General features: G+C 46.4%; 1 protein-coding gene across 2 annotated transcripts in view; it reads right to left on the bottom strand.

Moving 5' to 3' along the window:
• Positions 1–17,649, bottom strand: part of RFX2 (regulatory factor X2) — a 95,957-nt gene that overhangs the window by 14,896 nt on the left and 63,412 nt on the right. For both annotated transcript variants that reach the window (XM_036240348.1, XM_036240349.1), the window contains exons 6-9: positions 12,152–12,226; positions 4,822–5,003; positions 3,785–3,904; positions 1,046–1,161 (exon numbers count right to left, since the gene is read on the bottom strand). In XM_036240348.1, the coding sequence (XP_036096241.1) occupies positions 1,046–1,161; positions 3,785–3,904; positions 4,822–5,003; positions 12,152–12,226 (493 nt within the window). The remainder of the gene's footprint in view (positions 1–1,045; positions 1,162–3,784; positions 3,905–4,821; positions 5,004–12,151; positions 12,227–17,649) is intronic.

Here is a 17,649-nt window from a genome sequence, read left to right as displayed (position 1 = left end):
CTCTGGGAGGGGAGAAACTTAGTTTTTTAGGGGGTCCTGAGCAGCCAGGTAAGCAAGGAAGAAAAGCCAGGAGGGCAGCCAAATCCTGCTGCTGCCCTGAGCTGACAGGTTTTATTCTTTTTAAAAAATAATTTCTCTTTATTGATTTTAGAGAGAGAAGAAGGGAGAGGGAGAGAGGCAGAGACAACGATGAGAGAGAACATCGACTGGCCGCCTCCTGCATGCCCCCTACTGGTCACCAGGCCCACAACCTGGGCATATGCCTTGACCAAGAATCGAACTGGTGACCTCTTGGTGCACGGGTCGATGCTCAACCACCGAACCACACTGGCCGGGCAGTGAGCTGACAGGTTTTAAAATAGGACATTCAGCCCTAGGCAGTGTGGCTCAGTTAGCTGGAGTGTCGTCCCATACACTGAAAGGTCTCTAATTCGATTCCTTAACAGGGCACATACCCAGGTTGCGGGTTTGATCCCCAGTGGGTACATGTGGGAGGCAATCAATTGATGTTTCTCTCTCACATGGATGTTTCCCTCCCTCTCCTTTCCTCTCTCTCTAAAATCAGTAAATAAACAAACATATCATCAGGTAAGGATTAATAAATAAATTAATTAACTAAATTAAATAAAATAGGACATCTGGTCTTCTCTCTGATGGGCATTTCATTTTATTTACTTATTTTTTGATGGTTACTTTAGACATTAATTTGGGGAACATATACTGATTGTTCTAAAATCCCAGGGATGCCACAAAGAAGGTTTATCTAAAACTTTCTATGTAACAGAAAAGGTATCAGGCCCTGGCCAGGTAGCTCAGTTGGTTACAGAATTGTCCCGATATGCCAAGGTTGGGAGTTCAATCCCTGATCAGGGCACATACAAGAATTAACCAATGAATGTATAAATAAACGAAACAACAAATTAATGTCTCCCTCTCAAAAAAAAAAAAGAAAAGAAAAGGTGTCACATAAGAAAACTCAGTAGCACTGAGGAGATGGGAGCTTTCACAGCAGGCCCTGCCCCCAGGTGGGGGCGGCACCGCTCACCTATGAACTGCTGGTGGTGCTGGCTTTGGGCGGCCATGGCCTGCTCCGGCGTGCTGTGTAGGCTGCTGTGCGAGCCATTGTCCCCAAGGCTGTCTGACTTCTGGACTGGTCGGTACCTGGGTAGAAGACACATGTGCCACCATGAGGCCCCAGCAGCACTGCTTAGAAGGGGCCTGAGGAACAAAGGGCTAAACAGGATGCAGTTTGATGTGTGTGTGTGTGTGTGTGTGTGTGTGTGTGTATAATTTTGAAATAATTGTGGTCAAATACACGTAACAAAATGTACCACCTTAATCATTTTTAAGTGTATAGAATGACATTAAGTACATTCACATTGTTGTATAATCACCACCACCATCCATCTCCAGAACTTTCTATCTTCCCAAACTAAAACTATATCCCCATTAAACAGTAACTCCCCCTTCCCCCTCCCCAGCCTCTGGCTCTCATCACCTACTTTCTGTTTCTGTGGATCTGACTCTGCTGGGGACCTCCTATGACCGGACCTCCTACTATATTTGTCCTTTTGTGTCTGGCTTCTCTCACTGAGCATAATGTCCTCCAGGTTCATCACCATTGTTATCTATGTCAGAGTGTCCTTCCTATTTATGGCTGAATCCTATTTCATTGAACATATGTGTATATTATATTTTAATTTTCCATTCATCTACTGTTGGGATACTTGGGTTGCTTATATATATGTGTGTATATATACTGTACACACACATATAGTATTCTAATACTTCTCTCTTAAAAGACAAGTGAACTTCTTCACATAGAATCTCAGAAATCTTACTGTGTGGTCTTGAAAAAAATTCTGAGACTTTCCTTTTGCCCTGAGTCAGAAAGCAGCAATAGCCTGTGCGGGCAGCAAACTGAGACACATCAACAGAGAATGACTTCCCAGGTGACTGTCCCTCTGAGCCCAGAGGAATGCTTTGAGGTGGTGTGTGTGGCAGGAAGGGTGGGAGTGAGAGGTCCCAGCCAGAACTAGGAGTGCCTTTGTGGAAAGTGGGGCCAGGTTCACTGTGAAGGTGCAACTCAGATGTTTGTGGACCACCTTACTTGGAGCAGTTCCAAGTGTCACCATGAAATGTGTAGCTGTTCCTAAAATAACATGCTGCTTTGGTGTATAGATTCACAGGTGTTTGCAGGACTGAAAACAATCAACAGGAAGCTTTTAAGTCCATGTCTGTGGACAACCAGGGTCAGGATAGACTGTTGGTTCTGTTCTGATGTGTTGGCTCCTGGAGACTCCTGTGACCTCCAACTCCTGTGATCGACCATGTGGTTGAGAGTTACTGGGACACTTTAGAGCAGATGAAATGAGATTTTTAGCCACACAGACTGGCAGAGGAATGAAGGTGCCATGTGGAGGTGGAGGGGGTATAGTACCCATTCTGGAGCAGTCTGGACTCTGGAAGGCTGCCAGGGAGGTGACATTCGAGTGGGAACCTGAACCAAGGCAAACTACAGCTGTTGAGGGCCAATTCTGCCACTTGTGTAAATTCACTTTTCAGTGTTCATAAATAAAGTTTTATTGGCACATAGCCATGCCCACTCATTTACAAATCATCTGTGGCGGCTCTCATCCACAATAGCAGGTTGATAGTCACAACCTACAAAGCTCATGGTATTTATTTGTTCTCTGGCCCTTTAGAGAAAAGTTTGCTGACCTGTGCCTTACAAGATGAGCAGGTTTGTGATGGGTAAAGAGAACATTACAGAAAATGACCAGGCCTTTTTAGCCATCAGATCAAAATGTCAGGAAGATGCCTGGCCGGTATGGCTCCGGGGTTGAGCGTCGACCCATGCACCAATACGTTGCCAGTTCAATTCCTGGTCAGGGCACATGCCCAGGTTGCGGGCCAAATCCCCACTGGGGGGCATGCAGGAAGTGGACAATCAGGGTTCTCTCTCGTTGATGTTTCTATCTCTCTTTCTCTCTCTCCCTTCTTCTCTCTCTAAAAAATATTAACAACAAAATGTCAGGAAGAAAGCAGCAACTTAAGTCTAGAGGCTTGTTTCTCCTGGCTTCTTGGGTTATTTGCAGTGTTCTCTTTTTTTGTTTTTGGTAGTTGAAAAATTAAAGATCTGTGATTCCAACTTTATGACATTATGAAAAAGGAAAAACTATAAAGACGGTAAAAAGATCAGGGGTTGCCAGGGATAAATAAGTGGGGTACAGAGACTTTTTAGGGCAGTGACTCTGTGTGATACTGTAATGCTGGATACATGTCATTATACATTTGTCCAAACCCATGGAATGTATACCACCAGGATGAACCCTGATGTAAACTATGAACTTGGGGTGATCACGATGTGTCAGTGTAGTCATCGATTGGAACAAATGCACCACTCTGGTGGGGGATGTGGATAGTGGGGAGGCTATGCATGGAGGGGAAGGGCATATATGTACCTTTCACTCAATTTTGCTTTGATTTAAAACCGCTCTAAAAAATGTCTATTCTTTTTAAAAAAAGAGAATGCTCTAGAACTCCTGTTAGCTGGCGAGGCTGCATCCTCAGCCCCTTCCTTTCACATCAGTGGAGGTGAATGTCTTGGCTCTCCCAGGACACTGGAGACTGAGGTTAATGTGAGTTTGTTTTCTCCACCATAGAATGGGAGTCCTCTCATACAAATGTATTTAATGTTTGAGAAACACCCTCCCCGTGTTCTCCCTAGAAAAACCCAGGTCCTGTCCCCTTCTGCAGGCCAGCCTTAGCTCCGGTAACTCACCTCGGTTTCTGATGCACAGGCTGCTGCCGCATGGCCATGTACTGGGTGTCCTCCTGCAGCCGGTTCAGGGGCGAGTCTGGCTTTAGACGGATCCCATAGTAATGATACTTGGAGTTGCCCCTAGAAACCAAACATCCTGGGTCAGCTCTCACTGCAGATGTCTTAAAGGACAGGAGGGGCTGTTTTGGCACCTACACTTTGGGCCCTCTGGTTCAGTGTTTCCTGGACCATGGGGGAAATGCTCATGGGCTGTTCTGTGGCCAGAGAGGTTTAGAAAATTCTGTACACTACCTTCCCCTCTGGGAGGTTCCCCTCTTGCATTTTAGTATGACAAAGGCTCTAAGAAGTCCTGCAGCCAGAAAACCAGTTTTATGGCTATGTTCTGTAAAGACAGTCTCTGTCAAAGATCAAAGATGGCAGAGGACAGAAAAGACTTACCCCTTCTCTTGGCCAGGATGCCTGCTTCTGAGAGCGTACAAATGAACCCTGCCACCCACTTCTGTACGATTTCACTGAGAGCAGGCACTGGGCCTGTCACAGATCACGGCCACGTGAGCTCTATGCCACTCACTTCAAGTAGAGTGTGCCCACTTTTTTTTAGTGAGGGGGTATTTGCATTATTGTCTGGTTAAGTTTATGAGACATGAGGTTCCCTGGCAGCTGTAGGCCAAGGGCAAGCCATGGTGGGTTGGTCCAGGTATAGCAAAAAGCACCAAGAAACAGTAAATCCACCCTATTAGATAATCCAGAGGCAGCTTTTTAAACACCTGTTATTATGGACAATTTCAAATGAACAGAAAGAGCTGAAGCAAACCCTCATGCCCTATTACTCAGAGAGAACTGAACCACAGCCCACACCCCAGCCCAGCCAATGCTGCCACCAATTCAAGGCAGCTCCAAGTTCACCCAGAGGCATGTCAGTCAGGATGTGTGGGCAGGAGGAGGAAGCCCCATGTTCTCCAAAACCTTGATTTCTGTGTAAAGAAAGAGAATGGATGGGTGGGCATGCAGGCTGTCAGACATACCCCTCTACCCACCTAGTGCCCAGCCGCCGTGTCCTCAGGCCCATAAACACGGAGCGAATCAGTTTCCCAAAAGAGGCAGCGTTCACAGGGTCCAACTTGTGCTCCTGGCAGTGCCGAAGGTAATGGTTATAAAGAGAACTTCGGGGGAGACTGACGCCTTCAGCAGTTTCATAATTATCTAACAGCCACTGGAGCTGGAGAAAGAGACACAGTCCTGATCGTCAGATTCTCCCAAACACCAAAATGCTCACATGGACTTATTAAGAGAATAACATGCTTTCCCTCCACTAAACATGATGAGGAAATTCATTGCTACTGTTATGGATTTGGGTTCAAGAGATTCTGGGCATGTTACTTAGTAGCTTCTTTTCACTCGCTTCTTATTCCTTCAATTTTCAGCCTGGTCTTCAGGCTCCTTGCCTTAATTGAGAAAAACATGCATGGATGAAGACCACGTACAATTTGTCCTTATAGTCATTTAAACATGCACACACCCCACACACTGCTTAAACACCAAATGTCTCCTAAACCTATGGGAACGGAGATCAAGTCTAATGATGAGAAAGAGGCAGATTTAAGAAAACTCATGGGCCTGTAAGCACCATGCCCTGCATTGGCCGTGATCGTCGATGGAGACTAATATCTTCTGCAGGCCCTGACTGAGCGGAGCATAGACGGGAACTGAGTGAAATACCTAAGAGGCTCATGTGCTGGGTTGTGTGCTCAGGTCAAGGCAGGAAAAGAATCAAAAGCCAAAGTTGCTGCCCCCAGAGATCGGCAGAGTTGGACAGGCAGATGACGTCCTTGTAGAAAGCTAAGTCCCCATGGGGGGCAACATGCCTGCCCGGAAGCCCTAAGCACAATGCCCCAAGAGGTGGGATTTGATTCTGGCTTCCACGTTCCTATGTGAGTACAAAAGGCCTTAACCATGCATGGGCTTTGGGGACAGGCAGGAGCCATGTGCACAGGAACCAGCCTAAGGCAGGATTCTGTGAAGGATCCAGGATCATTGTGGGAGGTGGGGGTCTATCTAAGCTGTCGCCCCTGTCTAGACAACCCCATACCCCTGCCCAAACCCCTCTGCAGTCCTGGCATGCTGGGGTCCTGCAAGTCCCTGCACATTTTTGCCTAATTTCAGACCCAGAGTCAGCATCTCCCCTGGGAAATCAGCACCACACCTCCCCACCCATGGCCTGTACCCCACGCACTCCACACCCCATTGTGGCCCCACCCAGACTTAGCATGCAAGTTGGGAAGTCAGCCTTCATCTCTATTTAGAAATAGTTTCATAATGGAAAAGGTCTAATGTACACAGAGGTAGCAAGAATAGTCTAAGGAATTCCTGCCTCAAAAAATCAGCCTGGGGCCCATTTTATTTCAACAAAGCCCTACCTGGGCATTTAAAAATGAACCCCTTCATCTCATCCCTGGGCCTCCCCACTATCACATGGAGCCAGCTGGGGGCCCAGATGCCAGAATGAGGGAGGTTTCAGAGGTGGGGGTAGGCACACTGGAGGTGTAAGATAAAGGTGGAAGACAGGTCAAAGATCCAGGTGAAGGGGCATCTAGGGAACGGAATGAGCAGAGGGTCTTCTAACAGAAAGACAGGCATCAGGCATCGAGAAGGGCTAGGCAGCGGGCTCTGCTTGGCTGGTGTTCAGGGCACAAGTCAGGGCCAGACATGTCAATCTGGCACCAAGGAGACATCACAGGATCTTGGGGGTAAGGGATGCACAGAAGGGCTGAGGAGGAGGGAGTGGTGTCTGACACTGGGGGAAGCCAGGAGAGGTCCCCTCCCCATGCTGCTCCTGCAGTGGGATTTCTTAGTCATACAACCCTCATTGAGGGAGCCGGGTACAACTCCTGCTTATCCCTCAGGACTGGGTTTGAACCAGAGGCCACCCCACACTTGGGTCACTACAAAGCCTCCCATAGTCCTTTGTTCATTGTTCCTGAATGTGCCTATGTGTGACCCTGAGGTGTCCTCCTCCCCTAGGCTGTGAGTCTATGCAACCAATAAATGACTATCCACCCTGTCTAGTGCCTGGTGTTATGTATGTATTTGGCCATTTCTGTAACCCTGGGGGGGGGGGGGGCCCGCCTCACCAACAGGGTGAATGAGAGACCATTAAAACAGGGACAAAGGAAGGAGGGTGCAAAGCGACAATGCAGGAGGGTGGCAGCTGTCAAGGGCAGAGGGCCCTGGGCAGGGCATCCGGCTGTGTGAAGTGAACCCAAGGTCATGGAAAATAAGAAAGACCCCTGAAAAGAGATTCATCTTCTTCAAGTGTCCCTTTGGGAAAAGAACATCATAGTTTTTACATTCCATCAAGTCACTCAGAGCTTCTATTTTCAAACTTCCCTTAAATGTGCTTTTTCTGACACAGGTGGCACAGTGCCTCACTTATCCCTCAGAACTTCACTCTGCTCAGGTCTTGGAGCCCTAGGAACCATCTCCTGGGTCCTCCCTTGTCTCTGACCTCTCTCTCAACGTTTGCGCCCCAGGATCTTTTTGTTGTTGTTAATCCTCACCTGAAGATATTTGTTTCCGCTGATTTTTAGAGAGAGTGGAAGGGAGGGGTGAGGGAGCAGGGAGAGAGAGAGAGATATCACTGTGAGACACATCGATTGCTTGCCTCCCGCATGTGCCCTGACCAGGGCCAGGGATCGAACCTGCAACCCAAGTATGTGCCCTTGACCGGGACTCGAACCTATGACTCTTCAGTGCACAGGCCAACACTTGAACCACTGAGCCACACCAGCCAGGGCTGCACCCCAGGACCTTAAAGATGCCTGGAGAAACAGTGACTAAAGAAGATGAGGCCCTGAAGAGTGAACAGAACCCCAGCATGTGGGTGCAGAAGCTGGAGGCTTTTCCTCTCTGCCACCTGAGGTTGAGGGGCCCAGGGCGCCACTTCTTAGGGAATCTTCTGTGGGTGAGAGAAGCCAGGACCAGGAGACCAAGACTCAGGACTGACAGTGATGGTGGGTGGGGCAGATTGTGTGGGGGGTGGGCAGGAAGGGACACTGCACCAGTGGTCCTGAGTGAGGAAGGCTAAATCTGGCCCACCACTCATACAACTGGCTCATATGTAAAGAGAAAGGTTTGGGAAATCTGATTCCTTCCCCCAACCCAATTATTTAAATTAAAAGTAGACTTCTCTGTTTGGGTGATTCTGTGGACACCAAGGTGATCATGAAATTAAGGATGCATTATCTTCCTCCAAGTAGAAGTGACTACAGAGGGAAATGACATCACTATTAGCCATCAAAAGAATAGTTGGTTACACTTCCTCTCTCTTTTACATTGAGAAGTTACCAGGAAGAGAAACTGATTTGAGCAGCAAATGAGTAAAGACATGAAGAAGCTGAGGGAGAAAGCCATTGGAGAAGTGTTTCAGGCAAAGGACACAGCCCATTCAAAGGCTCTGAGGCGGGACTGTGCCTGGAGTATTGGAGGAAAAGCAAGGAGGCCTGTGTGTCTGGAGCAGAGTGAGAGGAGAGAGGGAGGAGGTGAGAGCAGGCAAGGGACGGGGAGGTCATGCAAAGCCATTTCAATGAACTTGGCTTCTACTAAGAAAGCAATGGGGACCCTGCAGGCTTCTGAGCAGAGAGGTGCCAGGATCTGATTTGGGTTTTAGTAGGATCACTATGGCGGCTGCTGTGAGAAGGGCCTGGGAGCTGAGGGCTGGTTAGTAGGAGGCCTCAACAATCCATGGGGCGGGGAGGGGTCGGGGGGAGCGAGTGCATGTGTGTGTGGCTGTGTGGGAAAAGTGGGACAAGTGGTCTGATTCTGGATTGCTCTGCAGGTGAGGTCAGAGCATTGGGAGGTGAGGTGTAGGAGGCAGAAAAGCAAGGACGAGCACTGGAAGGACTTGGTGAGCAGGGAAGACGGTGGGAGGGGGAGAGACTGGGGTGGTGGTGCCAGGGTTCAGCTCTCATGGCTAAAATGTGGATTTGGGGGGAGTGGTCCAGGAAGATGCCCTGGAGGAAAACGGCCAGTCCTGTCAGCAGCCAGGGTGGGGCTGGCAAGACAGTGAGGGTGGGTCAGGAATACTGAAAAAATGGCGGTCCTGTCAAGACCCCTGCTAGGCATTTGCCACAATAATTTGGAGCAACTTCTGGACAAGCGACCCATCCATGAAGCTGCCGCTCTAGCCAAGCCCCAGCTTAGTCTGCAGGTAACAGTTCTCTCATTACACCAGCCTGCAGCTGGCCATCAACAAAAGGCTAAAGGATCTTTGACAATTAGTGTCTCTTGATTAAAAGGTCATATAGTCTGAATACAATTAATCTAAAAGCAGGGTTTGGAAATAAGAGTTCATTTTAGTAGACAGTGGCCATTTCCCTATGACAGTGACTTGGTGAACATTCTGTGGGATCCCTGAGTCAGGGAGGGTTGAAATGGGGAGGGGCTTCTTGAGCTGGGATCTGAGGGACAGTAGGGTGGTGGCTCTGGGAGGAGCCTGGCACTTCCAACTCTTGGCTGGGGACCTGGACTGAGGCTTCCTCAGGTCAGACATGACAATGAAGAGGACACAGTGACACCCCAATGGGTGAAGGTGCTTTCATCCCCAGTGCCAGCTTCATCACCTCCTTCCTCTGAAACAGCTATCCCTTGTTCTCATGCCATCAAATCACAGCTACCCCTATTTTAGAGACTGCTCACGTGAGGCCCACTTCCTGCAGGATTTCCACATCAGGCTGTGAGGTTCCTTCAACCAGCAGACCCCTGGGTCTGGGCCCCCAAAAGTAACACGGGAAGCTCTGGAGGACTCTAACATCGCTGGGTCTGGAAGGTGCTGTCCAGCCTTCTCAGGCTCTGGGCATCACCACCCACCCCCACCCCAAGACAGTGCACTGGGAAGGAACCAAGTGCCGCGGAAGACAGTAACAGTTCCAAAGGTAAACCTCTGCTCTGGGTTGTGGGGAGACTTAGGTTTGTCCAGGCAGGTTTTCTCACACCTGCTGAGCTCCTGCCCTCACAGTTTAATCTTCCTGGAGTGAGTTCTTGTTCCTTTTGCTCCCATAGCCCCGATGCTGGGGGGACACTGTGACAGGGTACCCCCCCCACCCCAGCCAGGCACATCTGCTCTGCGGTTGGGCTGACAAAAGATTGGGGACTGTGGTCCACGTTGCCCAACACTAAAGCTATCTTAGCTGTAGGCAGTTATGATGACAACTGTCACAAGTGTGGCCAGCTGGCCAGAGGGCAGCCTCAGCCAGCTGAGACTATGACAGGTGCCAACAGGACACACTGCCCATCTATAAGGCAGGCCACACTCTTTACCTCTCCCCTTTTTCCCGCTCTCAATCTGCAAGGACAGGTCCAGGGGGTTCCACCCAGTGTGCACGGTCAACTCTTTAGAAAGATCTTCTGTCTATTCCCTTTGACTCCAAATCGCCAAGGCCCAGCTCCTGAATCTCACAACTCTTGAGGGGAGGAGGCTCAACCACAGATCATCAGGGAGAACACAAACATGAGGAGATTTCCTGCTCTGAAAGTCAATTCAGGCCCTGGCCAGTTTGGCTCAACAGTTAGAGCACTGGCCTGCGGTCCAGAGAGACCCGGGTTTGGTTCCCGCTAAGGGCGCGTACCTCGGCTGCAGATTGTCCCCAGCCCTAGTTGGTCATGTGGGTGGCAGCCACTCAACGTGTCCCTTTCACGTCAATGTTTCTCTCTCTCTCTCTCTCTCTCTCTCTCTCTCTCTCTCTCTTCCTCTTTCTCCCTCCCACTCTATCTGAACAAAAAAATGGGGAAATGTCCTCAGGTGAGGATAAAAAAAAAAAGAAGTCAACTCAGGAATGTAAACTGGCTGGAAGCACCCAGGAAAGTCTGCCTTTTAAAAGGAAAGTGTTAGAAAGCCAGAAGCAGCCCTGCAGCCAAACCAGCTGCTCATGCATTTCCCAAGACATTTCAAATTTCCCATGGACACACATGCTGCCTGCTGGGGTCTTCACCCCTATCCTGCCTTCCTCACAGGGCTCTCTCCATGGTCCACAGGCTGTGACGTGGTCACATATGTCTGCTTAACAACTGAAGAACACCTGTCCCAGTTGAACAGACTATCATTCTGCAGACTTCTACCTGGTGCACTCTGATTTTGACAGGGGTGGGGCTAAGTGTCCTTCCCTCCAAGCACTCAGTGAAGATTTTCCTCCCCAGATATGTCCACAAGGTGACTTTGTCCAGCAGTGATGGACATTAGGGTGGCCACAACCCACCTACCTTGGGCGGGTGGGGGGAGGGCAGAGTACTCTGGAGGGGCCTGATGGTCTTGTGTTTTTCCTTTGAGACAACTGGTGTGAGTCTGCTATTCCTTCTAGTGACCAGCCTCTGAGGCTGAGGAATACAGAACCTCATCACGTGTGCAGCTGGAGCAGCTGGCCATGCCAGTGCCAACCTATAAACCCAGAAGTTTTGGGGCCTTCTCTAGCTGGGCTCTGCCCCAGAACCACTGCCTTTCAAGCAACACTTCACCGGGACGAAAGTCTTGATGGGTTCATTTAGGATTGTGATCGACTACAGGGGACTTCTTTTTCTTGATGTTTTAATTCTCAAGAGAATTAAAAAGATTTGGGGTCAAATCCCAACCTAAGTGCTTGAGAAGCACATTCTAACTTCAGTGGGCTGTTTTACATTCATATTTCAGTTACACATAAAGCTGAACTGACAGCATTTGTAGGAGCAGAGGGAAGGGAGGAATGTGAGGAGACCAGAGCTTTCCTTCTTAACTGTCCCAGGAAATAGAGACTCTGAATCGTCACTTCCTCTGTCTTGCCCCATGAAGCTGCCCAGAGACAAAGACATTTGCCACCTCCTGGCATGGGATCCATGATCACAGTTTTCCTCAAGAGGCAAGTGAAGGAGAAAGATTTTACAAAGCCCAATCAGTAGGAATGAGATGCTTTGCATTTTTATCAAATTACTTTTTTTTTCTTCTTCAAAAAGCTGATCACAGGAAACTTAGCTAAGAAACTTTATGGCATTCCCTATCCTGTGTCATCCTTTGTTACTGCTGCTTGTTTTAGTATTAACTGTATTTATAATGCTTGTGATCTGCCAGGCATTGCTGGAAGCATGTCACGTGTATTAAATACTCTAATCCCCATAACATGCCTCCAAAGAGGTAGGTACTCTTGATCATCTACCTTTAGGAATGAAGAACTTGCCTCCATTCTCCTTACACTATAGGATATTTTTGCTGCCTATAGAACATTAGGCTGGCTTTTCTCTCCCTTTCAACATTTTAAAGGTATCATGTCATTTCCTTCATTCTTTTTGAAATGCTCACGCAGGTACGTGCACATTGGGGCAGACCACCAGGCGACACACACTTACATGACTGTTGAGTAAACCGCTTTTGTGTGATGTGATCCCTTCGCTTTTTTGGAGGTTTTCGATCGCCATTTCAAGCTAAAGAAAATGTGTGCGAAAACAAAACAAAACAAAATGGAAAAAAAAAAAAAAGGGAAATCAGATGGTTAGCATCAGCCAAGATTTGTTTTTATTAATATCCAAATAATGATTCAAGCGCCTACAAAATAAAAATAAGGCTTGACGCAGGCATGGGAGATGGGTTAAGTTGTGAGTTGAAGCCATAGCCAGGAATGTTACTTTGTTACATGCAGATGAACCCAGGAGCCCATGGAGTACAAGCAGCAGATGAAGTTATGATGTGAACACTGGCTATTAAGTGGAACACAATATTTGCATGTGCACATGCACAACATGAACACTTAGTCGCTGCATAAGTTCAAGTTTAAGCAAAGTCAGCAGAATAATCACCTGCTGCTCCCCATACATGTCATCTGTTGCTAGGGAGAATAAGATAACCAACAGAGCCCAAGGACAGTTGGTGACACTGACTTCCTGGCCAGCCTGTCCTGTCACAAATCCAGGGTCTCTCTCCTGGATGCTTCAGGAAAATACCAATGAGGCCAAAAACCCAGGCCTTGCCATCAGAGGCAAAGGACCCTGGAGTCACTGGACATGTCACAGAGATAAGCTCCTGAATATTTATGAGGCATGAGCTGTGCAAAGAGGGTTATACGACAATGAGAATGGAGTCACAGGGGAAAGTCATGTGAAGCTATCAGGGAGGCCTTCCTAGGTGAAGGGGCTTCTCAGTTGGGTTATAAGGATCTCATGGAGGCGAGGAGCTTAGGTGGTGTCACAGGTCTAAGCAAAGGAAGAAACACCCAATTATGTGTGGCTACCAAGTTTGTGCATGCCGAATTTGACCTTGACTTGTACATGGAAAATGGAAATGTCAACTCTGCTTAGGCCCACGATAGGCAGAGAACTGCAATGAAAGGAAATGAACTTAAAGCATACGCTGTCTGTCCTCAAATACCAGGAGAAGCAAAGACTTCATTCAGTGGCGCTTCTGCAAAAAACAGGCTGAACGCGTATTCCCTAAAGTACAGCTGGACTGGGTTCAGGAACTAGAGGGATACTGCTTCACCCATCACTTCTATTTTTTTTTTTTTAATCCTCACCCAAGATACATTTCCCATTGGTTTTAGAGAGAAGAAAGGAGAGAGAGAGAGAAAGAGAGAAACATCGATCAGTTGCCTCCTGTACACACCCTGACCAGGGATTGAACCCTGGGTATGTGCCCTGACCGGGAATCTGAAGTGCCACAACCTTTCAGTGTATGGTACAATGCTCTAACCAACTGAGCCACACTGGCCAGGGCCCATCACTTCTTTTGACCACCGCTGTTTATGTCTACTCTTGCCATTTCTATTCAACACTGTACCAAAAGTTCTGGTCAGGGCAATTAGACAACAATAACAAATAAAAGGCACCCAAATGGGAAAGGAAGAAATGAAACTATCTATATTGCAGATACCATGATCTTAAAGGATCCACTAAAAAAAATCTTAAAGGATCCACTAAAAACAATTAGCGCTCATTACTGAATTCACAAAAGTTGCAGGATACAAGATCAACATACAAAAATCAGTTATATTTCTAAGCAATGAACAATGTGAAAAGGAAATTAAGAAAACAATCCCATTTATAATAGCATTAAAGAAAATAAATACTGCCCTGGCCGGTTTGGCTCAGTGGTTGGAGCGTCGGCCTGCGGTACAGAGAGACCCGGGTTCGGTTCCCGCTAAGGGCACGTACCTTGGTTGCAGTTTGTCCCCGGCCCTGGGTGGTCGTGCGGGTGGCAGCCACTCGATGTGTCCCTTCACATCGATGTTTCTCTCTCTCTCTCTTCCTCTCTCTCCCTCCCGCTGAACAAAAAATGGAAAAATGTCCTCGGGTGAGGATAAAAAAAAGAAAATAAATCCCTAAGAACAAGTTTAACCAAGGAGGTGAAATACTTGTACAATAAAAACTATAAAACCCTGTTGAAAGAAACTAAAGATGACTAAAAGAAACAGAAAGGTACCTCATGTTTGTAGATTGAAAGACAATATTGTTAACATGGCAAAACTCTCCAAACTGATCTACAGATCAATGCAATCCCTATCAAAATTCTCTATTAAACTTCTAACTGCCTTTCAGAAATGGACAAATTGATCCTAAAATTCATATGGCATTGCAAGAGACCCCAAATAGCCAAACACAGTCTTGAAAAAGAAGAACAAAGTTGGAAGACTCACACTTACCAATTTCAAACTGAATACAAAGTTACAGTAACTGCCATGGCCAGTTTTGCCCAGTGGTTAGAGCATCGGCCCGTCAGACCAAAGAGTGGAAGTTCAATTCTGGTCAAGGGCACGGACCTCACTTGCGGTTTGATCCCTGCCCCTGGCTGGGGTCATGCGGGAGGCAACCAATCTATGTGTGCCTCTCACATAGATGTTTCTCTCTCTTCCCCTTCCGCCCTCCCACTCAATCAGGACAAAAAGTTATAGTAACCAACACACAGCATAGTACTGAGATAAGAATAGACATGCAGATCAATGGGACAGAACTGAGACTCTAGAAATAATCCCATACATCTATGGGCAATTGATTTTTTACGAAGGTGACAAGACCATTCAATGGAGAAAGAATAAAGTTTTCAACAAATGGTGCTGGGATACCTGCACAGCCACATGCAAAAGAATTAAGCTAGACCCCCACTTACTCACATCATATACAAAAGTCAACTCAAAATGGATCAAAGAACTAAATGAAGGAATGAAACTATAAAACACCTAGAGAAAAACATCAGGTAATCATGTAAAACAAAGTTTTCTTCATGACCTTGGATTTGGCAATGGATTCTTAGATATGGCATCAAAAGCACAAACAACAAAAAATAAAATTAAAGATAAACTGGACTTTATCAAAATTAAAAACTTTTGTGTATCAAAGGACACTATTAAGAGAGTGAAAGGACAACCCACAGACGGGAGAATGTATTAGTAAATCATGTATCTGGATAAGGTCTTATATTTAGAATATAAAAAGAACTCTCACAATTCAATGACAACCCAACTAAAAATGGCAAAGGGCTTCAATAGACATGTCTCCAATAAGCAACTGAAAAGATGCTCAACATCATTAATCATTAGGGAAATACAAACTAAAACCACAATGAGATACTACTTCACACCCACCAATATGGCTAAAAAAGGAAAAAGAAAGATAACAAGTGTTGGGGAAAAAAATGTGTAGAAACTGGACCCCTTATACATTGTAGGTGGAATGTCAAATGATGCAGCTGCTATGGAAAACAGTATGGCGTTTCCTCAAAAAGTTAAACATAAACCCAGTTAAACCATATGACCCAGCAATTCCACTCTTGGGTATGTATTCAAAAGAACTGAAAACAGGTGTTTAAATAAAAACTTGTACACAAATGTTCACAGCAGCATTATTAATAATGGCAAAAAAAGGGGACAAGTCCAAATATCAATCACAGATGAATGGATAAACACAGTGTGGTCCATCCACACCCTGGAGTAGTACTCAGCCATAAAAAGGAATGAAGTACTGACACGGGCTACAATATGGATGGACCCTGAAAACATCTCTCAGTGAGAGGAGCCAGACACAAAGTGCTACACAGTGTGTGATTCCATTTATGTGAAATGTCCACTGAGTTTGCAGATCTTCCAAATGTTGACACATTTCATTACATAATATTTACAAAAAGCACATTTGTTAATATCACTACCAATCTCATTGGAAAGATACCCAGTTTTTCAAAATTATCTCTTTCTTTCTTCTTCTTTTTTTTTTTTTGTTTGTTTGATCCTCACCCGAGGATATTTTTCCATTTTTTGTACAGATAGAATGGGAGGGAGAGAGAGGAAGGGAGAGAGAGAGAGAGAAACATCGACGTGAAGGGACACATCGAGTGGCTGCCACCCGCACGACCAACCAGGGCCGGGGACAAACTGCAACCGAAGTACGTGCCCTTAGCGGGAACCGAACCCAGGTCTCTCCGGACCGCAGGCCGACACTCTAACCGCTGAGCCAAACTGGCCAGGGCTTCTTTTTTTTCTTTTTTTTTTTTGGTTGAAAATGTACTGGCAATAAAATCTGTCAGTTGTTTTCATGGATACACCGGGTTTACACCATTTATTTTTGAGAAAATGTCTGTCACATCTCTGAGTCTGAATAATCACAATTTCTCTGTTATTCTTTCAAGCAAAAATGACATTTCATGAAAAAAGTGGCTAGTTCTGCTCACAACTCATTGCATAGGAGCTTTTCCTCGAGATAGTCACTGTACATTGGCATACAGCAGAACTGTTTGTCACATAGAATATTAAAAAGATGTGTACTCGCCCTGGCCAGTTTGGCTCAGTGGTTAGAGCGATGGCCCATGGACCAGAGAGTCCCGGGTTCGTTCCCGCTAAGGGCATATATTTGGTTGCAGTTTGTCCCCAGCCCCGGTTGGGGTTGTGTGGGTGGCAGCCACTTGAAGTGTCTCTCTCATATCGATGTTTCTCTCTTTCTACCTCCCACTCTATCTAAAGATAAATGCAAAAAAAAACCCCAAAAACAAAAAAAAGTGTACTCAAGGATTGATATTTAATACAATTAATACTTTCTTACTACTTCATTAAGGACATTCTTAAGTAAAACTGGTATTTGGTATTTTATTTCTCTTATCTTTTTCTTTTTTATCCTCACTCGAGGACATTTTTCCATTTTTTGTACAGATGGAGTGGGAGGGAGAGAGAGGTAGAGAGAGAGAGGGAAACATCGATGTGAAAGAGACACATTGAGTGGCTGCCACCCGCACGACCAACCAGGGCCGGGGTCAAACTGCAACCGAGGTACATGCCCTTAGCCGGAACCGAACCCGGGTCTCTCCGGACCGCAGGCGGACGCTCCAACCGCTGAGCCAAACCGGCCAGGGCTCTCTTATCTTTTTCTTTCTTACTGGAAATATGATGGTGAAGGATACAGTGACTTCCAGGAAAGTTTGATGCCTCTGCCTTGATTCCTGCCTTAATTTGTGCCCATCTGTTTCAAGGGAGTTGATTTTGCACAATCAGTGTAAGTGATGACACAGGGGAAACGGCAACTGATGGCTTAGTATTATTATGAAGTTTTGACTTCGTGGAGCCCCTTATGGGATCCTAGGGACATCCACAGGTCTGCTGGACATATTTAAGGCTGACTGCCAAAAATCGTGGTGTTATGAGTATAGAGGAAAAGAAAAGAACAGAAATTAAGATTTCCTGTGTCAGACCATCTTTAAAAATCCATAGCTATTAAATAGAATTTAAACAAGTCCATTGATACATAAAATTAATTTAATGTACAGTGGAACATCCCAAGATGTTCACCGTGTTTTAAAATAAAAATATCACTTAAATGCCACATGTGCAGGCCCACATGTCAAATAGCACTAAAGAGCCACCCCAGGCCCGGGC

The sequence above is a fragment of the Molossus molossus genome, unplaced genomic scaffold, assembly GCF_014108415.1.
Source record: "Molossus molossus isolate mMolMol1 unplaced genomic scaffold, mMolMol1.p scaffold_m16_p_4, whole genome shotgun sequence".
Classification (NCBI taxonomy): Eukaryota; Metazoa; Chordata; class Mammalia; order Chiroptera; family Molossidae; genus Molossus; species Molossus molossus.
The sequence above is the reverse complement of the archived record's forward strand: the minus strand, read 5'-3'. Positions and strand labels throughout refer to the sequence as shown.